Genomic DNA, 23,876 nt, shown 5'->3' on the forward strand with positions numbered 1-23,876 from the left:
GAGCAAAATGCAAAACAACTTTGGGGCTTTTATGGAAATTTTTGGATTGGCCCGCCCACACGAAAAAAAAATTGAACGGTTCTCCTTGATGCTCCACGTCATTTGCCTGTGGACGTCATTTTCTAGATTGACACAAAAAAACAAAACAAATAAAATCCCCTCTCTCTTCCTTAAAATTGAATTCAAAAGGTTTAAAAAGACTTTTAGCAGGCATCATCAGTCACATCCACCAAAACTGCTAACAGGGATACCGGATTTGTTTTGGGGTGTGCCAACCCGATGCATAGGAAAAACCTTTGTCTTATCTAAATTTCGGTGCACCCTCAATCAAATTGGTACAGCCCGTTAGGAGCCGTGCACATTCACACCACCAACCAGGTTCCCAGAGTAGTGAGCTTTTGAGGCCTATTCACATGGCTGAAATTGGTAATTATATCGAGTTTCAAGGGCTAAAGTTCTGTGTCACATAGTGCCTGTGAGCTGGTAAAGTGACGTGGACATGGTAGAACATTCTTCATCTTCTTCTTCTTGAGCTTTAGAGGGAGTCACGTGAAGTCAAGTCCGCGTTTTTCATTCCTCTGTGTTTTCTTGTTTTTTAAAGTCTGTTCTGTTCTTCTGTTGCATTAGCATGGCAAGGTCAATGGAAGAAGCAATGGGTCTGGCTTTGGGTTTGATTTCTAGGACATGCAGTATTTCAAAATGCATCATCTTCTTTCTGATTTTGGTGTTCCATCCCACAACAGGTTTGTTCTCGCTTCTCATTCCCCATTTTAAGTTTCTGCTCCTGTTTGATTTAATTTTCTAGGTTTTATATCTCAGTTTGTTAATGGGGTTTTGCTGGATATTTTAATGATGATTATTTTTCTTTGCCTTTTTTCCCCCTGAAATTTTGAAATTTTGACCATCTCTTCTGCTCTTTTTCCTTGATCATCTAATCATGTTAATGGGTTCTCACTTATTTCCTTTTTTTTTTCATGTAATTCCTGAAATGGGTGATTTGATTTCAATATTATTGGTCTAATCCATTACAAAGTTTGCAATTTTACTTGTAGATTACTAAGATTTAACAGAGTTTTAAGTAATTTCTTCAAGCTTTTCCCAGATACTTAGAGAGATAGATGTTCATAGAGTTCTAAATATACTTTTGATGGTTGGTGGTTTAAGTCAAAGACTCAAAGCCATTAGTTTGTGGTTTGATGTTTGTTAAGTTTCTCCTTAATTAATATAGATGGCTAGATGCTGTATATCTACCATATGCAAAAATGGAATCGAATAGCAAAATGGAAATATTAGTTGAATGGCATAGAGAGAGTTCACCATTAGTGATTAAAGATGAATAGATTGTTTGTTCATGCATGTACATTTCCAGTGTATTCTAAGAACTTCATCGTTGGATTATTCTTTCGTATTGATGTTTAAGGTTTGAATTTGTTATTTTTGCTGGTTTGTCTTATCTGTTATCTCAATAGCTTTTGATTTTGTTTTCGTTGTTTCAGAAGCTTACGATTCTCTTGATCCAAATGGAAATATCACAATAAAGTGGGATATCATGAGCTGGACTCCAGATGGATACGTTGTAAGTATATTATCCAACTAGTACATTTTACTGAAACTTTTCAATCCATGCTCAAGAGAATGATGTATCGTTACTTGACCGTGTTTTGGATTTTGCTCAACACTTTTCAGCCAATGCGTTAATATACGCCATTGTTTGACTGCATTTCCATGTTTTCTCACAAGTATTATGAGCGTTGATTGAAGTTGAAGACGGAACAAATTGAACATTTTCGAATAATAATTTTAAGTCATTTCATCAATTGTTAAACTAAACTAAACTTGTTTATTTAGTCTTCTCGTCCCTGAGTTCCATATAATTTATCAACTGATTCCATATTCCTTCCAACTGTCTTACCAAATTCGACTAGAATTTAAGTTAGAAATGTGGTGGTTCTTAAGTACTAGTTGTAAGCAATGTTGATATACACATGGAAACCCCATGTTCCTTCATATCGATGTAAGTTGATGTAACTTAAGTTTACTGCGACAGTAATTTGAAGTGTTATTTACACTTACTATCATATAAACAATTATAATATTTCAACTCAGACATGCCAGAGACTGCCCCTTCTATCGTTTATTCCCTTGCACATACTGGTGGACATGGAATTCTACCATGTATCTTTGTGTGTATGATAGTTTTCCTTTTGTCATCATATATTATCTCAAAGTTAATCTTTGCACAAATGGATACTAGATTTGTTGTTTCTCTTCCCTCTTGTGGCCTCTAATTTTCTGTCACCTTTGTATTGGAATGGAAGGCGGTCGTATCAATCTTCAACTTCCAGAAATATCGTCATATCCAAGCCCCTGGATGGACATTGGGATGGACATGGTATAAAAAAGAAGTGATTTGGAACATGGTGGGAGCTCAAACAACAGAGCAGGGTGATTGTTCGAGATTCAAAGGGAACATCCCTCATTGTTGTAAAAAGAAGCCAGAGGTTGTGGATTTGTTGCCAGGAACTCCGTACAACCAAATGGTAGCAAATTGCTGCAAAGGAGGAGTAATAAATTCATGGGTTCAGGATCCAGGTAATGCAGTTAGCTCTTTCCAGATTGTTGTTGGTTCTTCAGGCAGTTCCAACAAAACTGTGAGAGCTCCAAGGAATTTCACATTGAGTGCACCTGGACCTGGATATACTTGTGGACCTGCAAGGATTGTCCGACCAAGTAAATTCAAATCGGCTGATCAGAGGAGAGAAACTCAAGCTTTGTGTAAGTTAGTTCCTTGTTGTATTGTGTTCCAAATGATCTCTCATCTATTTTTTTCGCTTTCTTATTTACTGCCTTTTCTGGTTTGCAAGACAATCTCAGAAGATAAAAACTTGAGTTGGGTTAATAATTCTTTCTGCATACAACATTTTGAATGCCCCGTGTTTTTTTTTTATCTAATAACATTTATCGTTTGTGACAGGGACATGGAACGCTACCTGTACATACTCTCAATTTCTCTCCCAAAATGCTCCTGCATGCTGTGTTTCTCTCTCCGCCTTTTATAACGAAACAATTGTCCCATGTCCAACATGCAGTTGTGGCTGCCAAAATAATATAACTCAGCCAGGAAGTTGCGTGGAGTAAGTCTCATACCGTATCTAGCATGCACTCGAGTGTGCAATCTATGCTGTGTTTCTCCTCGTGTCAAGTTTCTGAGGTTAAGAATAATGACTCAATTTTTTGTATTGGTTTACAGGGGAGATTCGCCGTATTTAGCATCCGCTCTTGCACGTCCTAGCAAAAATAGTTTCACACCTTTAGTAGAATGTACAAGCCACATGTGTCCCGTTCGCATTCACTGGCATGTGAAGACTAACTATAAAGAGTATTGGCGGGTGAAGGTCACGATTACTAACTTTAATTACAGGATGAACTATACACAGTGGAATTTAGTTGCTCAGCATCCAAATTTTGATAATCTCACACAAATATTCAGCTTCAACTACAAAAGCTTATCTACTTACGGATCCATAAGTAAGTTCAATCTTAAGTTTCCATAAACCCCTCTAATTCCTGAGCCACTTTCGAGAAAATATTACTAATAAATGTTCATATCTTCTACTAAGAGGATTTAAAACTTCGGGCTTAAGTATTCTTTATTAACATGCATGCTGTGAATGTGAATTGAAATCTCTTGAGTATCTGTTGGTATACAGATGATACCGCAATGCTATGGGGGATAAAATTCTACAATGATTTGCTCATGCAAGCAGGGCCTATGGGAAATGTACAATCAGAGTTTCTTTTTAAAAAGGACAAGGCAAGTTTTACCTTTGACAAAGGGTGGGCTTTTCCTCGGCGGATTTATTTCAATGGTGATAATTGCGTCATGCCACCTCCTGATGCCTACCCATGGCTGCCAAATTCTACTTCCAGAGAACTTATTCCTTTGATTCAGATAGTTTCAGCCTTCTTTGCTGCTCTTGCATTCTTAGTATCTGCAGTCTGATGAAAGAAGAAGAAGGTTTTGTTTTTGACAAGTACATCATGTCAGCTGAAGCTTATGGAAAAATATCAGAAGATTGCTTGTGCACCTGCTATGTTGAGACCTCTTCCACAGGTGCGGCCAGGTTAAGTTATTACGTTTTCTATGTCTCGGCAGGTTTAATTTCAGTGTCCATATGTTCACCTAGAGCAGTTGTGTTGATAATAATATATACATATGTGTAGCTGCATCTGATTGTACACATTTCGTGATCAACTTCATTGATCTAAATTAACGCTCCAGACTCCAGAGGATCTACCCTTTAATGTATATCTTTATTTGCCAGACGCGCACAGAGATCCCCTCAATTTCAACCTTGATACTCCTTTATTGATAATAATATTTTCCGCGTGCTCGTCTTAAGCTGCGAAGGTCTGTCTCTACATTCACCCTCTATATAAGACGAGATCCTGGTTTCATTTTAGCCATGGTTGAAATGGGTTTTTGTGCCTAGTCTTTTTTGATGGCTGATCGGAAATGGGAGATTGAAGTCCCAGACACAGTGGGAATACGTGGTCGGGTAAATATATATAGCTGTCTATATTTTCTTTTATTTTCAAGCTCATGAAAATGAAAAGATTAAACAAAACAAAAAAAAAAAGTAGGAAAATGATTTATTTTCCCGTACCACCTATTCCTATTGTTTCTGTGATTTTCTCCCCTTTCTCATCATACTCCTCGTATCTGTGGATAAAGCATGCTTGCCGCCGGTGGTACAATACCCATCGGACAAAAAGATCCGATCCTCTTGATCGCCGGATTATTCAAATGGTAACCCTGTTAATTTTGATACCCACTACGTGGCCATATAGTCGTGATTGTTGCCGGTGGTAACATCGATTCTCGCACGATCTGAATGTAATGAAAAAGTTAGAATAATTTTTTCTTTTTTTATTTTTGTAATGCTGTTTGACCATTTGAATTCCTTATCTCTTCTTTTCATGGTACCGAAAAGAAAATTCTTTTATTCTCCAATAAATAAATAAATCTTAAATAGTAATATTGCTGTTGGATTATCGAGACGACAGAGATTATATTTTTTAATTTTCATTTTTTTTATTAATAAAATAAAATTATTGTTCATCAGTGGTCAACCTTGAAAAAACTCGTAACGCGGTAGTTCCTGATATCCTGTCACGCGCATGATCCGACGGCCGAATTTTAAATTAGAAGAGGACATCGTTCTTCCCAAAGAAAAAAGTCTACGAAAAAAAAATATATGTTTTTTTTTTTTTTTTAACCACAGCCAATGGATATGCAGGTGTCTGGGGGAACCATTTGTAGTTGTTTGAGGCCACGTTTTGTCAAGATCATGTACTTTTTAACACTGGTTGGATAACCTGGAATGGCATGGGACAGGTAGGGTTTGAGCCGGTTCGAGACGTGGATTAGTCACAAATGTTAATGGGCATGTAAGTAATTTACTTTTACCCTCGTCGCCCTAATCTGAAGGAGGTTTATAAATACCCCCCTCTCTCCATTGGTCCCTTACTTTGTCTTTCTTTCTTCAACTTTTTCTCTGCCGCTCTCTTCTTCTTTTCTTTCTCTACAGTGATCAGATTTCTCAGAAATAGTAGATGTGAAAAGTTAGGGTCTCAGTAGTAGTAAAAGATGTTTGAAGAAGAAGAAAAGAGATGAGTACGAAAGGTAGCTTGATCTTTCGGAAGCTCTCGGTATGGGTGTATTGGAATGGAAATGGAAATCAAATCCCCTTTCCGAGTCCGCCCATACCGAAGGTTTCCGATGGTTACTTCCTTTCGTTTCTTTCATCTCCTTTTACTGTTTGTTTAACTCAGTTTTCCAGATCTCTGATCTTTTATTCTTGCTATTTATGGTATTTTGTGTTTTTTTTTTTTCGATTTCATGATTGTGGTTAAACAAGTAAAAAAAGACCTTAGTTTAGTGTTCTGATCAGACCTAAAAATTGTTTAGGTTGAACACAAATGAGTCTTCAGATTCTGAATAAAGTACATTCAGTAAGAACTAGATTCTCTGAACTTTTTCGTCTGAAGATTTCATGATGGTCAACATGGAAAAAGGCCTTAGTTTATTTGTCTGGTTTGATTTTTATTTAATGAGTTTTCAGATTCTGGATCATAATAATCAATAGCTTTCTTGATCTTTTACTGTGGAGACAGAGATGGAACTCAAGTCTTAAGATTCTGGATCCAACAGTACTCTTTAGTAATTCACTTTGGAAATGACGACGATTTCATGACTTGTAGATCAACAAGGAAAAAAGGCCTTAGTTTAATGGTATTTCAGTTTGTTTGTTATTAGATGAACCCAGATGAGATCACTTCGGATTTTGGATACATAAATTGGAAATGATAATAATTAATAACTGGCATTGTCTAAACACTCATTGATCTTTACTGGGGAAATACAGATAACCCCCTGCTATCACAGAAATGACAAGTATGACTAGAGAAATGAACCAGTAGTTGAAAGCTGATGAATCTTGGGACTTTTGAGTGACTTGATCTTTTTGCTGCTGATGTCTGGTTGTAGTAGCTTTATCTTCTTGTTGTGGAATTGAAGATGGATCTAGTTCCCCAATCAAATAAGTATCCATTAGTTCTCTTGCACTTTTGCTGTGTCCCACAAAATCAAAATCTTCGATTGCATCTCGTCCTGCAGTTGTTTTGGTTTATTGAACATCATCATTCAAGATTTTATTAGGATTCTCATCACCTTATTGACTGAGGGAACATGGTGTAACATTGTACTAAGAAATAATAATAATACCTGTTGCATTGACAAGAACATCGTCACCACCAGGATGGTCATCCAAGTACTTTGTCACATTATAGACCTGGTCCCAACAAACAAGATCATTAAGAAAACAAGACCAGTACTTAAACATATCTAAATGATGAATCAAGCTCTAAAGTATATGTTTTAGACTGAATTTGAGTCTCCAACCCTAGTAATCACTAATCATAAGAAATGTATATATGTGAAAAGATTGGTCGCAGAAAGGTACTACCCAAGATTCAAGAAGATCAATATTAGTGTTATCCGCATTGCCATGATTGGCATCATGTGGATCCAACAAGAATGAATTGTATATTGTATCTAATCTCAAGAACAGATCAATTGGATTCGGATATGTACCTTCCCATCAAGGATGAGCCAACAATCCTGTTTTGTATTATGTTTTGAAGCTTCCTCCACTGTATAGAGTTTCGTGATATTTGACATTTTCTCCCTGAACAGGAAGATCTCTCCAAACTAACTAAAACAATTCTCGAGCAAAAAACGCACCAAAGCCGGGAAGGAAGAAATACCTGAAGATTTTGACCCCGAAATGATCTTGCCTTTCATGTACTGGAGTAGTATATATCGATCTAGCAATTAAGCACGGTGTGATGTCAATGATGATGTTCACAAACTTAACAACCAAATCCACTTGGGCTCACACCCCCGTTACATGTCGGTGCACAGCACCGATGCAAAGTCATCCAATGCAATATTTTGGCTCTAGTAGTACATGCCTACATGGTCAAAAATTGTACTACACCTTCAAAAAAAGAAAAAAATTTGTTCTGCACAATAATGCGACCCCATGAATTCACGGGGACAATTGGTTATTGAATTAATGCTCTTCAGAAAACGAAGAAATCAAATTGATTCGATAAAAGATGACAATGGAAGATGGTTTAACTCAAGAGAAGAAATTGAAAAGTTGCTTTTTTTTTTTTTTTTGATGCAAACCAAAGGAGATATATTATATCTTAAGATTTGTACATAGCCTTAGGTTGACAGGCCGTTTGATCGTTCCTAATTATACTTAAGAATTTATCCAGGATATCATGATCATAAGCAAAAGATAGTCTGTCAGACCTAGAGGAGTTAGCTATTACACGAGTAGCAGTGTTTGCTGATCTTTTAACATGTTTAACCATAACATTGTAAACAGAAGATAACATATGTCTTATTTCATCCACAAGGCCTTGATTCATCCAGTGGACGCAAGGTTTGGCAGTGTTGATAGAGTTTATAACATTCTGACAGTCGCCTTCCAAAATAGCATTGCTAAGACCGCAGTTTCTGACCCACATGATAGCTTCCTTCATTGCCAGACACTCTGCTTGTTCTGCGTCTATTCCTCCTTTGAAATATTTTCCTCTGATTCCGCTGCAGTGCCCTGTGGAGTCATGGATAATCAAACCAATGCCAAAGGTGCGAGTAACATTATCAAAAGAGGCATCAAGATTAATTTTAAACTGATTAGGCTCAGGAGCAATCCAGTTCTGATGAGTTTTTTGCTTTTGTAACTGAGTGAGTGCAGTGCATCGTTTCAACAGATTCCTAATGGAGTGAACTGTAAAATGTATATTCTGATTTTTATTTTCAAAGACTTTAGAACATCTATTTTTCCACAGTTTCCATGATGTAGTCATGATGAGTGCTAAAAAGTGCATATTTCTATATATTTTTCTTGGCATTTAACTCATCTTTTGTGCATTAATTCTACATTTTATCCCATATTCTGTATTTTCTTTGTTTTCAAGAATAAATATTTTTATTAACTAATTTTGCATTTTTAGGTAATAAATAAAGTTTGGATGAATAGCGGAGCGAAAAGAGCACAAAAGTAGTGAAAAGCCGGGAGGAATTACACAAGGAAGCCGCGAAGAATGTTGTGCACAAGACCAAAAGGCTAGAAGTGGGCTTGAAGAGGAAGAATTGTTCTTAAACAAGATATGGGCTTGGCATACCCAAGGCCCAAAACCCTCATCCAAACCCATTACCAATATCCATACCCGCATTCATCTTCGGCCGTCAGATTGGATCATCTCAGCATCCTACGGTCGCTTCATCGTCGTGCATCGAAGTCTGAAGCTCCTGTCAAACACTACAACACCTAACTCCATCTTGGACCGTCAGTTTTGATGTATTACATATCCAACGGTCGCTCCACATCCATTTACATCACATCGTTGGATCTTTCCCTCATCCTATCATCATACGGATTCCCCTCACAAAACATCGAGATTTGATGGGTCTGCTCAACACCCAAACAACCAAATACCCATACCCGCAAAACAAACAACCCCTTCCTCAAACCCCATCGACTCCATCTTCTCCCTCACCCTCTGCAACACCACCTTACCCTGCCCCGCTCAACCACCACTGTCACCACCTTCTCCATCATCACCACCATTCCCTGACACCACCAAACCACTCTACTCCACCCTAAAAGCGAAACCCATCATTTCCCCCATCTTTCTAGCCGCCTACTTCATCAATCTCGCACCTTTCCTATCTCTGAAACCCTAGGTTAGAGATTGATGAATTAGGTGAAGCTAAAGAAGAAATTGAGGTGTGGGAATGAAGCAGTGAAGTCAGAGGAAGATTGGGTCGACGTTGTGGGTAAGATTTGACCCATCAAATTAGGTGAAATCGAAACCCTAAATTCACTTTTTTGGGATTTTTTTTGGATAAACCCTAATTTTGGGTGTAACTATAAATAGAGTTGTGATGTGTGTGAAAGGGGGTATGCCTGGATTAGCCAGTGTGTCCAGAACTGTGAGTTCTGTAAAAAATTCCATTTTATGCTCTGTTTTTATCCTTTGTTCTTCACTGTTTTGCTATCCATGTTTTTCCATGTTCTGTGTATTGTTCAGTTTCTCCATTTGATGTAATGTGTTGTTGCTATCCATGTTATGTTTCTTGTCTCCTGTTATGTTATGTTTCTGTAATATTTGTATCATGTTCTGTACTGTTTCTGTTATGTATGTTCTGAATCCCAAATGCTAGGACTAGATGAAATTATGAACCAGCTGAGATAGTCTTCATCATGTGCAGCTCATGTTCAGTGTTGCTAAGCCCTTAGACTAGTTGTGCTTTAATCAGACAATTAGCACTTTGGTAATTATCTTAGCTGTGAGTAGAATATCCCTTAGGTTAATGGTGGATTCAACATCCTAGTGTTCTTTCATCACTCTTGTTTACTATCTCCCTTCATTGCTGTTTTCTCAATAGTTCACTGTTATGTTTAGTGTTTAATGTTTAGTTCCTCAAATGTTAAGTTTGTTCACTGTTAGTGGTGGAAGTTTAGGTTAGAATTCATGTAAATTGAGCTGATTGAGAAATGGAGGAATTTAGTGTCCACTGTTGCTTGTGATTGATTGTGCTGTTAAAAGACAGTCAATGCTAGGAGTAAAACAGTTGGACAAGCTTCTTCTCCTCCCATTCCATTTATGTATGCCCTGGAACATAGGCAGGCTAGAACCTCCACCTAGCTCCATTAGGGACAAGGATTTAACCAAAAAACAGCCATTGCCTAGCATCTTTCCTGTTCTTCTTTGTTATCTATCTGTTTTTGTGGCTTCTTATCACTGTTTTTATAGCTGTTTTTATAACTGTTTTGTGCCCTGTTCTTCCTTTGCCTTTGGCCCTTGGCCATTGCCTTTGATTTATCACTGCCATGCCATTGTAAATTTGCATCATTTTGCCCTGTGTTGCTTCCATGTATATACCATTGTCACTTTTTCTTTGTACATGTCATTGTAAATGCCATCCTTGGCCCTGTGTGACTTAGTGCCCTGTCTGCCTAGAGCCTGCTTTACCTTGTCTGCCTGCACAACTCCTGCTCTCCCTTTCCCTGCTGAGCACCTGCCCTTTGCACTGCTGCTGCTGCAACTGAGCTTGGCTCAGCTAAGACCAAAGTTTAGTTCATATCCAAGGCCCAGTTCACTACAAGCCCAAAGGCTTCACAGTTAATCTCAAAGCCCAGCTCATTACTAGGTTACCTAGCCCAGTTCAGTCCATCAAAGGCCCAAACTGCTTCACAGTTAATCAAAGCCCATCTTGCTCTTATTGTGAAAGCAAAAGCTTCAAAGTTATTCAAAGCCCATTGATATTCAAAACCCTTTGGTACTCAAAGCCCATTAGCAATTTAGAAACCCAAAATAGTTAGAAACTCCAAACATACCCAGTCTCTGTGGATCGACCCGTACTTGCACGAGCTACAACCGACGACCGTGCACTTGCGGTATTACTGTAGGCCCGTTTTTATTGCGCTTAATTTTCACACATCTCCGGGCCCAAGTTTTTGGCGCCGCTTCCGGGGACTTGGCGCTGTGTGTTGATTTGTTCTTTGCTGTTTTGTTGCATTCACTTTCATCTTCATATTTGCATCATAGTTCATTGCATTTGCATCTTTCCCTGCATTGCATACTCATTTGCATATTGTTCACTTACATTCCTGCATCATAGCTTGCATCTTTACTCACTATCTGCTTTGAGCCAGCAGGTACCTGCCTATCCTGCTGCTTTTGCTGTGTTGCTGCTGCTGCCTGTTGCTGCTGCTGTTCAAAGGCTGCTGTGCTGTGCAACTTGCCTTGAGCTGCTACAGCTGATGTTGTTGAGCTGGGCCTGTTTTTTTTTTTTTTAAAAAAAAAAAAAAAAACTTATCTGGGCTTCGAAAAACCCAACAGTGGGCTTGGCCTTTTATCCCATTTAAACCAAATTTTTTTTTCTTTAACCCATTAAAAACCAAAAGGCTTTGCTCCCTTTAAAAACCAAAATTTTTCCTTATCCCATTAAAAACCAAATGTTTTTCTCCCATAAAAACCAAAGTTTTCCAAATGTTTCCCTAAAAACCAAAATTTTTCTTTTTCCCATCAAAACCAAATGTCTCCCGACAAAACCAAATTTTTCCCAAAAGGTCCAATCCCATTAAAAACCAAATTTTCTTGTATAAAATCTAGTAGATAGTTTCTTAGTTAAATCTTTTGTTTCTTTTGTATATATAGTGCTAATCCAATATGATCTCGGCTAAAAAAATGTTGGATTTTTGCCTTGAATAACGGAGTTCTAATCTTGCTTTCGCCGAAATCGGGTATTCTCTTTCCTTTTTCTCTACTCAACATGATCCTCTTCATATGTTGTATTATAATTTTGTTCATATTTTGAAACATTGAGGACAATGTTTAGTTTAGGTTTGGGGGTATAGAGTAGATACCACGATAATATGCCATAATTGAAAACAAGAACTCCTTCTTTTTGAAAAATTGAAAAATCAAAATAAAAAATTAAAAAATGAAAAATCATAAAAATGGAGCTCATTTACCTTGAAATGTTGACTCTTGTGCAAATATGTAATTATTAGGAGTCTTAGTCTAGATATTTAGGCACCCTGATTCTAGCACAATTCACATAGTGATAAGAAATTTGCACGCGCACGATCTACCAATACATGTATAGCCTCGATCTTCAAGGTGTTTGATAGGAAGTTTGATTGCCAATCACTTTAGAATACTGAATGAGACTTGACTAGCTTGTTCCTTGGTTGGCTGGAATAGAAGTTGGAGGATACGTTAAGAAAAGCAACCATAGAATTTGACCGGATGCATTCGATAAGGGCCACCTCTTGCTAAGAGTCATGTAATTATGTTTTTCTTTTTGTTCATGTATCAAAAGTGTCACTATGTTGTAAAGATCAAAGTTATTTCTTACAAAAAAAAAAAAAAATATTCAATCAAGTATTTATTTATTCCATGTTTTGTCATGTTAAAGACAATATTCTCTCTTGTTCCAAAAATAAAAGAGAGTAATCAATGTAAATAAGAGTCATGTAAAGAGTCATCTTTTTGTTGTAAATAGTCTTGTAATAAGCAAGGAGGGTGCAGCCATCGATGTATAACGCGGGTAAACTGAAATATCACCAACTCATTGGGTGAACATTCACAATTCTCGTAAAGCCGGACAGCTAGCTTGGCTTAGAATTCGGTTCTTAGCCTAAAAACTATCTCTTGGTGATTAGTAGTCATAACTTCAGATCTTTCTTTACACATGTGTAGATACACTTTACACTCTTATCACATGTCTTTATTTGTTATCAGTGCTAGGATTGTACCTTTGATAGCTAGATTGACATCTCCATTTTGCTGTGAGCTTAAACTGACTTGCACATGTCACATTTGATGGAATCTGAGCTTATATTTGACCTAGAACTTTGTAGGTACGTTCTAAGCAAACCTTCACGAGACTTCACTCGTCCACTAGGGACACTTAGTGGTTTAAAAGGCTTAGTGCATACGCTAAATGCATTCGAGAGACCAGCGACAGTGGTATAGGTAGGATTTCCTTAGTTTTGTTTTACTTGAGGACAAGTAAAATTCATGTTTGGGGGTATTTGATGAGTCCTAAAAAGTGCATATTTCTATATCTTTTTGTTGGCATTTAACTCATCTTTTGTGCATTAATTCTACATTTTATCCCATATTCTGTATTTTCTTTGTTTTCAAGAATAAATATTTTTATTAACTAATTTTGCATTTTTAGGTAATAAATAAAGTTTGGATGAATAGCGGAGCGAAAAGAGCAGAAAAGTAGTGAAAAGCCGGGAGGAATTACACAAGGAAGCCGCGAAGAATGTTGTGCACAAGACCAAAAGGCTAGAAGTGGGCTTGAAGAGGAAGAATTGTTCTTAAACAAGATATGGGCTTGGCATACCCAAGGCCCAAAACCCTCACCCAAACCCATTACCAATATCCATACCCGCATTCATCTTCAGCCGTCAGATTGGATCATCTCAGCATCCTACGGTCGCTTCATCGTCGTGCATCGAAGTCTGAAGCTCCTGTCAAACACTACAACACCTAACTCCATCTTGGACCGTCAGTTTTGATGTATTCCATATCCAACGGTCGCTCCACATCCATTTACATCACATCGTTGGATCTTTCCCTCATCCTATCATCCTACGGATTCCCCTCACAAAACATCGAGATTTGATGGGTCTGCTCAACACCCAAACAACCAAATACCATATACCCAAAACAAACACACCCTAGCCAAAACCCATCGAGCCATCTCCTTCTTCCCCTCTTCTGCAACAGCGACGCTGTCTCCATCACCACCACCATAACCCACAAATCACTCAACCACCACCACTCGAGCCATCATCACTTCTAACAACCAAGACCTACCTTTCTAGCCACTTATAACATCACCTCCTAATCGTTTCATCTCACAGGAACCCTAGGTTAGGAGTTGATGAAATAGGTGAGGTTAGAGGATAAATCGAAGGCATGGGTAGCATCAGCAGACGACAAGGAAGCATGGGTGAGAGCTATCAATCGTTTTCAGAGATTAGGTAAGGATTTTTTGTAAAACCCTAATTTCACTGATTTGGGGATTTTGGAATTTTTTTGTTGTAACTATAAAAGGGTGTTAGGGGTTGTAAAATTCGGCATCTCTGGACTAGCCAGTAGAGAATGGAAACAAATTTATTTTGATGCAATTCCAATTTCAGTTCTTCTTATGCAGTTAACAGTGAATGTGTGCATGTTGTTTTCAATTATCTCGAATGTTGAATGTTGCTTGAATTATCATACTCAATGAATGTTATTGCTAGTTACATGTTTAGCATGAGCTAAACTGCATTAGGCTGAGGCTCAGATGAATCCTAGTGCATTGTCAAATGGTGAATTGCTAGGATAGTTATCCTGATGTCTGTTTTGATTGAGCAATGGGAAGAGATTGATGCTCATAGTGCCTGTGATTGATTGTTCTGTCAAAAGACAGTCAATGCTAGGGGAAAACTAGTGAGCAAATTAGTTTTCCTCCCATTCTAGATGTATGCATAGGATTTTCAACTCAACCTAGGATCACATTGTTTGGCTAGGACACAAGGGTGGATTCAAAGCCTTAGCTTAACCCACATTCTGTTTTCACAGTCACTTGCAACTTAACTGTTTTGTTACTTCTTCACACCCCTGCCCTTGGCTTAGGCCTTGGTTCCATTGTTCTTTGTTTAGTTTCATTGTTCTGTCACCTTCTCATAATACTTTGTACTGTTTGCTTTTGCCATTGTAAATTTGCATCCTTTTGCCACTGATGTTTGCTTCTTTCCCATGATCATTTTTTACTGTGATTAATAATGATGTGCCTATCTTCCTACATGAGTCACAATCTGAAGGCCTTCCATCCAACCTAGATTTGGTTTGTACCGATATTGTCAAACCGACTTTTCTGAGAGTCCCCAACCTAGGTTTGGAACTGTGTGCTTCCCAAGTCCTCTTGGACTATTTTGCTTCTAAGTATAATACATCTGAGGAACCACAGTTGGAATTAGCATGTTTGCCCGTCCCTAGCACAGTTCATTTCGAGCTAGACCTTGTGCATGATGAACCCCCAAAACTGCGAGATTTTGTTTTCAAAATTTTATCTGTTGAAAAATCCAGGTTTGGGGGTAGCTCATTTTGTTTCACAGCTTCACTTGCATGCCTATCATATTATTATTGTGTGAAGCTGTTGAAACCTCTACACTTTGTCTTTTGGGTTGATCCTCAACTCTTTAGATTGTTAGTGTATGGTGAATTTTTTGTATATAATCCAGTAGATAAAAATTTTAAAAACCCTTTTGTTCCTTTTGTATATATTTTGCTAATCCAATATGATCTCGGCTGACATATGTTGGATTCTTGCCCTGAATAACGGAGTTCTAATATTACTTTCGCCGAAATCGGGTATTCTCTTTCCTTTTTCTCTACTCAACATGATCCTCTTCATATGTTGTATTATAATTTTGTTCATATTTTGAAACATTGAGGACAATGTTTAGTTTAGGTTTGGGGGTATAGAGTAGATACCACGATAATATGCCATAATTGAAAACAAAACTCCATCTTTTTGAAAAAATTGAAAAATTCCAAAAAAAATTGAAAAATCAAAATAAAAAATTAAAAAAATGAAAAATCATAAAAATGGAGCTCATTTACCTTGAAATGTTGACTCTTGTGCAAATATGTAATTATTAGGAGTCTTAGTCTAGATATTTAGGCACCCTGATTCTAGCACAATTCACATAGTGATAAGAAACTTGCACGCGCACGATCTACCAATACATGTATAGCCTCGATCTTCAAGGTGTTTGATAGGAAGTTAGATTGCCAATCACTTTAGAATACTGAATGAGACTTGACTAGCTTGTTCTTTGGTTGGCTGGGATAGAAGTTGGAGGATACGTTAAGAAAAGCAACCATAGAATTTGACCGGATGCATTCGATAAGGGCCACCTCTTGCTAAGAGTCATGTAATTATGTTTTTCTTTTTGTTCATGTATCAAAAGTGTCATTTTGTTGTAAAGATCAAAGTTATTTCTTCAAAAAAAAAATCAGAAAAAAAAAATTTAAAAAAAAAAAAAAAATTCAATCAAGTATTTATTCCATGTTTTGTCATGTTAAAGACAATATTCTCTCTTGTTCCAAAAATAAAAGAGAGTAATCAATGTAAATAAGAGTCATGTAAAGAGTCATCTTTTTGTTGTAAATAGTCTTGTAATAAGCAAGGAGGGTGCAGCCATCGATGTATAACGCGGGTAAACTGAAATATCACCAACTCATTGGGTGAACATTCACAATTCTCGTAAAGCCGGACAGCTAGCTTGGCTTAGAATTCGGTTCTTAGCCTAAAAAATATCTCTTGGTGATTAGTAGTCATAACTTCAGGTCATTCTAGACACATGTGTAGATACACTTTACACTCTTATCACATGTCTTTTTTTGTTATCAGTGCTAGGATTGTGCCTTTGATAGCTAGATTGACATCTCCATTTTGCTGTGAGCTTAAACTGACTTGCACATGTCACATTTGATGGAATCTGAGCTTATATTTTGACCTAGAACTTTGTAGGTACGTTCTAAGCAAACCTTCACGAGACTTCACTCGTCCACTAGGGACACTTAGTGGTTTAAAAGGCTTAGTGCATACGCTAAATGCATTCGAGAGACCAGCGACAGTGGTATAGGTAGGATTTCCTTAGTTTTGTTTTACTTGAGGACAAGTAAAATTCAGGTTTGGGGGTATTTGATGAGTGCTAAAAAGTGCATATTTCTATATATTTTTCTTGGCATTTAACTCATCTTTTGTGCATTAATTCTACATTTTATCCCATATTCTGTATTTTCTTTGTTTTCAAGAATAAATATTTTTATTAACTAATTTTGCATTTTTAGGTAATAAATAAAGTTTGGATGAATAGCGGAGCGAAAAGAGCAGAAAAGTAGTGAAAAGTCGGGAGGAATTACACAAGGAAGCCGCGAAGAATGTTGTGCACAAGACCAAAAGGCTAGAAGTGGGCTTGAAGAGGAAGAATTGTTCTTAAACAAGATATGGGCTTGGCATACCCAAGGCCCAAAACCCTCATCCAAACCCATTACCAATATCCATACCCGCATTCATCTTCAGCCGTCAGATTGGATCATCTCAGCATCCTACGGTCGCTTCATCGTCGTGCATCGAAGTCTGAAGCTCCTGTCAAACACTACAACACCTAACTCCATCTTGGACCGTCAGTTTTGATGTATTACATATCCAACGGTCGCTCCACATCCATTTACATCACATCGTTGGATCTTTCCCTCATCCTATCATCATACGGATTCCCCTCACAAAACATCGAGATTTGATGGGTCTGCTCAACACCCAAACAACCAAATACCTATACCCGCAAAACAAACAACCCCTTCCTCAAACCCCATCGACTCCATCTTCTCCCTCACCCTCTGCAACACCACCTTACCCTGCCCCGCTCAACCACCACTGTCACCACCTTCTCCATCATCACCACCATTCCCTGACACCACCAAACCACTCTACTCCACCCTAAAAGCGAAACCCATCATTTCCCCCATCTTTCTAGCCGCCTACTTCATCAATCTCGCACCTTTCCTATCTCTGAAACCCTAGGTTAGAGATTGATGAATTAGGTGAAGCTAAAGAAGAAATTGAGGTGTGGGAATGAAGCAGTGAAGTCAGAGGAAGATTGGGTCGACGTTGTGGGTAAGATTTGACCCATCAAATTAGGTGAAATCGAAACCCTAAATTCACTGTTTTGGGATTTTTTTTTGGATAAACCCTAATTTTGTAAATTAGGTATTTTTGAGAATTGGGTGTAACTATAAATAGAGTTGTGATGTGTGTGAAAGGGGGTATGCCTGGATTAGCCAGTGTGTCCAGAACTGTGAGTTCTGTAAAAATTTTCATTTTATGCTCTGTTTTTATCCTTTGTTCTTCACTGTTTTGCTATCCATGTTTTTCCATGTTCTGTGTATTGTTCAGTTTCTCCATTTGATGTAATGTGCTGTTGCTATCCATGTTATGTTTCTTGTCTCCTGTTATGTTATGTTTCTGTAATATTTGTATCATGTTCTTTACTGTTTCTGTTATGTATGTTCTGAATCCCAAATGCTAGGACTAGATGAAATTATGAACCAGCTGAGATAGTCTTCATCATGTGCAGCTCATGTTCAGTGTTGCTAATCCCTTAGACTAGTTGTGCTTTAATCAGACAATTAGCACTTTGGTAATTATCTTAGCTGTGAGTAGAATATCCCTTAGGTTAATGGTGGATTCAACATCCTAGTGTTCTTTCATCACTCTTGTTTACTGTCTCCCTTCATTGTTGTTTTCTCAATAGTTCACTGTTAGTTCACTGTTATGTTTAGTGTTTAATGTTTAGTTCCTCAAATGTTAAGTTTGTTCACTGTTAGTGGTGGAAGTTAAGGTTAGAATTCATGTAAATTGAGCTGATTGAGAAATGGAGGAATTTAATGTCCACTGTTGCTTGTGATTGATTGTGCTGTTAAAAGACAGTCAATGCTAGGAGTAAAACAGTTGGACAAGCTTCTTCTCCTCCCATTCCATTTATGTATTCCCTGGAACATAGGCAGGCTAGAACCTCCACCTAGCTCCATTAGGGACAAGGATTTAACCAAAAAACAGCCATTGCCTAGCATCTTTCCTGTTCTTCTTTGTTATCTATCTGTTTTTGTGGCTTCTTATCACTGTTTTTATAGCTGTTTTTATAACTGTTTTGTGCCCTGTTCTTCCTTTGCCTTTGGCCCTTGGCCATTGCCTTTGATTTATCACTACCATGCCATTGTAAATTTGCATCCTTTTGCCCTGTGTTGCTTCCATGTATATACCATTGTCACTTTTTCTTTGTACATGTCATTGTAAATGCCATCCTTGGCCCTGTGTGACTTAGTGCCCTGTCTGCCTAGAGCCTGCTTTACCTTGTCTGCCTGCACAGCTCCTGCTCTCCCTTTCCCTGCTGAGCACCTGCCCTTTGCACTGCTGTTGCTGCAACTGAGCTTGGCTCAGCTAAGACCAAAGTTTAGTTCATATCCAAGGCCCAGTTCACTACAAGCCCAAAGGCTTCACAGTTAATCTCAAAGCCCAGCTCATTACTAGGTTACCTAGCCCAGTTCAGTCCATCAAAGGCCCAAACTGCTTCACAGTTAATCAAAGCCCATCTTGCTCTTATTGTGAAAGCAAAAGCTTCAAAGTTATTCAAAGCCCATTGATATTCAAAACCCTTTGGTACTCAAAGCCCATTAGCAATTTAGAAACCCAAAATAGTTAGAAACTCCAAACATACCCAGTCTCTGTGGATCGACCCGTACTTGCACGAGCTACAACCGACGACCGTGCACTTGCGGTATTACTGTAGGCCCGTTTTTATTGCGCTTAATTTTCACACATCTCCGGGCCCACCAAGTTTTTGGCGCCGCTGCCGGGGACTTGGCGCTGTGTGTTGATTTGTTCTTTGCTGTTTTGTTGCATTCACTTTCATCTTCATATTTGCATCATAGTTCATTGCATTTGCATCTTTCCCTGCATTGCATACTCATTTGCATATTGTTCACTTACATTCCTGCATCATAGCTTGCATCTTTACTCACTATCTGCTTTGAGCCAGCAGGTACCTGCCTATCCTGCTGCTTTTGCTGTGTTGCTGCTGCTGCCTGTTGCTGCTGCTGTTCAAAGGCTGCTGTGCTGTGCAACTTGCCTTGAGCTGCTACAGCTGATGTTGTTGAGCTGGGCCTGTTTTTTTTTTTTTTAAAAAAAAAAAAAAAAACTTATCTGGGCTTCGAAAAACCCAACAGTGGGCTTGGCCTTTTATCCCATTTAAACCAAATTTTTTTTTCTTTAACCCATTAAAAACCAAAAGGCTTTGCTCCCTTTAAAAACCAAAATTTTTCCTTATCCCATTAAAAACCAAATGTTTTTCTCCCATAAAAACCAAAGTTTTCCAAATGTTTCCCTAAAAACCAAAATTTTTCTTTTTCCCATCAAAACCAAATGTCTCCCGACAAAACCAAATTTTTCCCAAAAGGTCCAATCCCATTAAAAACCAAATTTTCTTGTATAAAATCTAGTAGATAGTTTCTTAGTTAAATCTTTTGTTTCTTTTGTATATATAGTGCTAATCCAATATGATCTCGGCTAAAAAAATGTTGGATTTTTGCCTTGAATAACGGAGTTCTAATCTTGCTTTCGCCGAAATCGGGTATTCTCTTTCCTTTTTCTCTACTCAGCATAATCCTCTCCATATGTTGTATTATAATTCTTTACATCTTTTGAAACATTGAGGACAATGTTTAGTTTAGGTTTGGGGGTATAGAGTAGATACCACGATAATATGCCATAATTGAAAACAGAACTCCCTCTTTTTGAAAAAATTTAAAAAATTCCAAAAAAATTAAAAAAATGAAAAATCATAAAAATCGAGCTCATTTACCTTGAAATGTTGACTCTTGTGCAAATATGTAATTATTAGGAGTCTTAGTCTAGATATTTAGGCACCCTGATTCTAGCACAATTCACATAGTGATAAGAAACTTGCACGCGCACGATCTACCAATACATGTATAGCCTCGATCTTCAAGGTGTTTGATAGGAAGTTAGATTGCCAATCACTTTAGAATACTGAATGAGACTTGACTAGCTTGTTCTTTGGTTGGCTGGGATAGAAGTTGGAGGATACGTTAAGAAAAGCAACCATAGAATTTGACCGGATGCATTCGATAAGGGCCACCTCTTGCTAAGAGTCATGTAATTATGTTTTTCTTTTTGTTCATGTATCAAAAGTGTCATTTTGTTGTAAAGATCAAAGTTATTTCTTCAAAAAAAAAATCAGAAAAAAAAAATTTAAAAAAAAAAAAAAAATTCAATCAAGTATTTATTCCATGTTTTGTCATGTTAAAGACAATATTCTCTCTTGTTCCAAAAATAAAAGAGAGTAATCAATGTAAATAAGAGTCATGTAAAGAGTCATCTTTTTGTTGTAAATAGTCTTGTAATAAGCAAGGAGGGTGCAGCCATCGATGTATAACGCGGGTAAACTGAAATATCACCAACTCATTGGGTGAACATTCACAATTCTCGTAAAGCCGGACAGCTAGCTTGGCTTAGAATTCGGTTCTTAGCCTAAAAAATATCTCTTGGTGATTAGTAGTCATAACTTCAGGTCATTCTAGACACATGTGTAGATACACTTTACACTCTTATCACATGTCTTTTTTTGTTATCAGTGCTAGGATTGTGCCTTTGATAGCTAGATTGACATCTCCATTTTGCTGTGAGCTTAAACTGACTTGCACATGTCACATTTGATGGAATCTGAGCTTATATTTTGACCTAGAACTTTGTAGGTACGTTCTAAGCAAACCTTCACGAGACTTCACTCGTCCACTAGGGACACTTAGTGGTTTAAAAGGCTTAGTGCATACGCTAAATGCATTCGAGAGACCAGCGACAGTGGTATAGGTAGGATTTCCTTAGTTTTGTTTTACTTGAGGACAAGTAAAATTCAGGTTTGGGGGTATTTGATGAGTGCTAAAAAGTGCATATTTCTATATATTTTTCTTGGCATTTAACTCATCTTTTGTGCATTAATTCTACATTTTATCCCATATTCTGTATTTTCTTTGTTTTCAAGAATAAATATTTTTATTAACTAATTTTGCATTTTTAGGTAATAAATAAAGTTTGGATGAATAGCGGAGCGAAAAGAGCAGAAAAGTAGTGAAAAGTCGGGAGGAATTACACAAGGAAGCCGCGAAGAATGTTGTGCACAAGACCAAAAGGCTAGAAGTGGGCTTGAAGAGGAAGAATTGTTCTTAAACAAGATATGGGCTTGGCATACCCAAGGCCCAAAACCCTCATCCAAACCCATTACCAATATCCATACCCGCATTCATCTTCAGCCGTCAGATTGGATCATCTCAGCATCCTACGGTCGCTTCATCGTCGTGCATCGAAGTCTGAAGCTCCTGTCAAACACTACAACACCTAACTCCATCTTGGACCGTCAGTTTTGATGTATTACATATCCAACGGTCGCTCCACATCCATTTACATCACATCGTTGGATCTTTCCCTCATCCTATCATCATACGGATTCCCCTCACAAAACATCGAGATTTGATGGGTCTGCTCAACACCCAAACAACCAAATACCTATACCCGCAAAACAAACAACCCCTTCCTCAAACCCCATCGACTCCATCTTCTCCCTCACCCTCTGCAACACCACCTTACCCTGCCCCGCTCAACCACCACTGTCACCACCTTCTCCATCATCACCACCATTCCCTGACACCACCAAACCACTCTACTCCACCCTAAAAGCGAAACCCATCATTTCCCCCATCTTTCTAGACGCCTACTTCATCAATCTCGCACCTTTCCTATCTCTGAAACCCTAGGTTAGAGATTGATGAATTAGGTGAAGCTAAAGAAGAAATTGAGGTGTGGGAATGAAGCAGTGAAGTCAGAGGAAGATTGGGTCGACGTTGTGGGTAAGATTTGACCCATCAAATTAGGTGAAATCGAAACCCTAAATTCATTGTTTTGGGATTTTTTTTTGGATAAACCCTAATTTTGTAAATTAGGTATTTTTGAGAATTGGGAGTAACTATAAATAGAGTTGTGATGTGTGTGAAAGGGGGTATGCCTGGATTAGCCAGTGTGTCCAGAAATGTGAGTTCTGTAAAAAATTCCATTTTATGCTCTGTTTTTATCCTTTGTTCTTCACTGTTTTGCTATCCATGTTTTTCCATGTTCTGTGTATTGTTCAGTTTCTCCATTTGATGTAATGTGCTGTTGCTATCCATGTTATGTTTCTTGTCTCCTGTTATGTTATGTTTCTGTAATATTTGTATCATGTTCTGTACTGTTTCTGTTATGTATGTTCTGAATCCCAAATGCTAGGACTAGATGAAATTATGAACCAGCTGAGATAGTCTTCATCATGTGCAGCTCATGTTCAGTGTTGCTAAACCCTTAGACTAGTTGTGCTTTAATCAGAAAATTAGCACTTTGGTAATTATCTTAGCTGTGAGTAGAATATCCCTTAGGTTAATGGTGGATTCAACATCCTAGTGTTCTTTCATCACTCTTGTTTACTGTCTCCCTTCATTGCTGTTTTCTCAATAGTTCACTGTTAGTTCACTGTTATGTTTAGTGTTTAATGTTTAGTTCCTCAAATGTTAAGTTTGTTCACTGTTAGTGGTGGAAGTTTAGGTTAGAATTCATGTAAATTGAGCTGATTGAGAAATGGAGGAATTTAGTGTCCACTGTTGCTTGTGATTGATTGTGCTGTTAAAAGACAGTCAATGCTAGGAGTAAAACAATTGGACAAGCTTCTTCTACTTCCATTCCATTTATGTATGCCCTGGAACATAGGCAGGCTAGAACCTCCACCTAGCTCCATTAGGGACAAGGATTTAACCCAAAAACAGCCATTGCCTAGCATCTTTCCTGTTCTTCTTTGTTATCTATCTGTTTTTGTGGCTTCTTATCACTGTTTTTATAGCTGTTTTTATAACTGTTTTGTGCCCTGTTCTTCCTTTGCCTTTGGCCCTTGGCCATTGCCTTTGATTTATCACTGCCATGCCATTGTAAATTTGCATCCTTTTGCCCTGTGTTGCTTCCATGTATATACCATTGTCACTTTTTCTTTGTACATGTCATTGTAAATGCCATCCTTGGACCTGTGTGACTTAGTGCCCTGTCTGCCTAGAGCCTGCTT

General features: G+C 37.9%; 2 protein-coding genes and 1 pseudogene across 2 annotated transcripts; 1 reads left to right on the forward strand and 2 right to left on the reverse strand.

Annotated features, from left to right (window-relative positions):
- Nucleotides 1-519: 519 nt before the first annotated feature.
- Nucleotides 520-4,326, forward strand: LOC113280925 (annotated as a pseudogene).
- A 1,958-nt stretch (nucleotides 4,327-6,284) lies between these two features.
- On the reverse strand, nucleotides 6,285-7,647 carry LOC113280928 (cytochrome b5-like). The gene is made up of 3 exons (XM_026529538.1): nucleotides 7,157-7,647; nucleotides 6,788-6,854; nucleotides 6,285-6,673 (listed from the first exon to the last, which is right to left on the reverse strand). The coding sequence occupies exons 1-3, from the start codon at nucleotides 7,241-7,243 to the stop codon at nucleotides 6,402-6,404; spliced, it is 426 nt and encodes a 141-aa protein (XP_026385323.1). The 5' UTR covers nucleotides 7,244-7,647; the 3' UTR covers nucleotides 6,285-6,401.
- Nucleotides 7,648-7,776: 129 nt separating this feature from the next.
- LOC113278680 (uncharacterized protein YpeP-like) lies at nucleotides 7,777-8,445 on the reverse strand. The gene has a single exon (XM_026527450.1). The coding sequence runs from the start codon at nucleotides 8,443-8,445 to the stop codon at nucleotides 7,777-7,779; it is 669 nt and encodes a 222-aa protein (XP_026383235.1).
- Nucleotides 8,446-23,876: the final 15,431 nt, after the last annotated feature.

The sequence above is a fragment of the Papaver somniferum genome, chromosome 5, assembly GCF_003573695.1.
Source record: "Papaver somniferum cultivar HN1 chromosome 5, ASM357369v1, whole genome shotgun sequence".
NCBI classification, from domain to species: domain Eukaryota; kingdom Viridiplantae; phylum Streptophyta; class Magnoliopsida; order Ranunculales; family Papaveraceae; genus Papaver; species Papaver somniferum.

What these genes read in the sequence shown, in the direction of transcription:
- LOC113278680 (XM_026527450.1), bottom strand. Translation starts at nt 8,445, where the DNA reads ATGACTACATCATGGAAACTGTGGAAAAATAGATGTTCTAAAGTCTTT.
- LOC113280928 (XM_026529538.1), bottom strand. Translation starts at nt 7,243, where the DNA reads ATGTCAAATATCACGAAACTCTATACAGTGGAGGAAGCTTCAAAACAT. An exon ending in GGCTCATCCTTGATGGGAAG is followed by an intron (nt 6,855 to 7,156) that starts GTACATATCCGA and finishes TGTTGGGACCAG; the next exon opens with GTCTATAATGTGACAAAGTA. An exon ending in TGTTCTTGTCAATGCAACAG is followed by an intron (nt 6,674 to 6,787) that starts GTATTATTATTA and finishes AAACAACTGCAG; the next exon opens with GACGAGATGCAATCGAAGAT.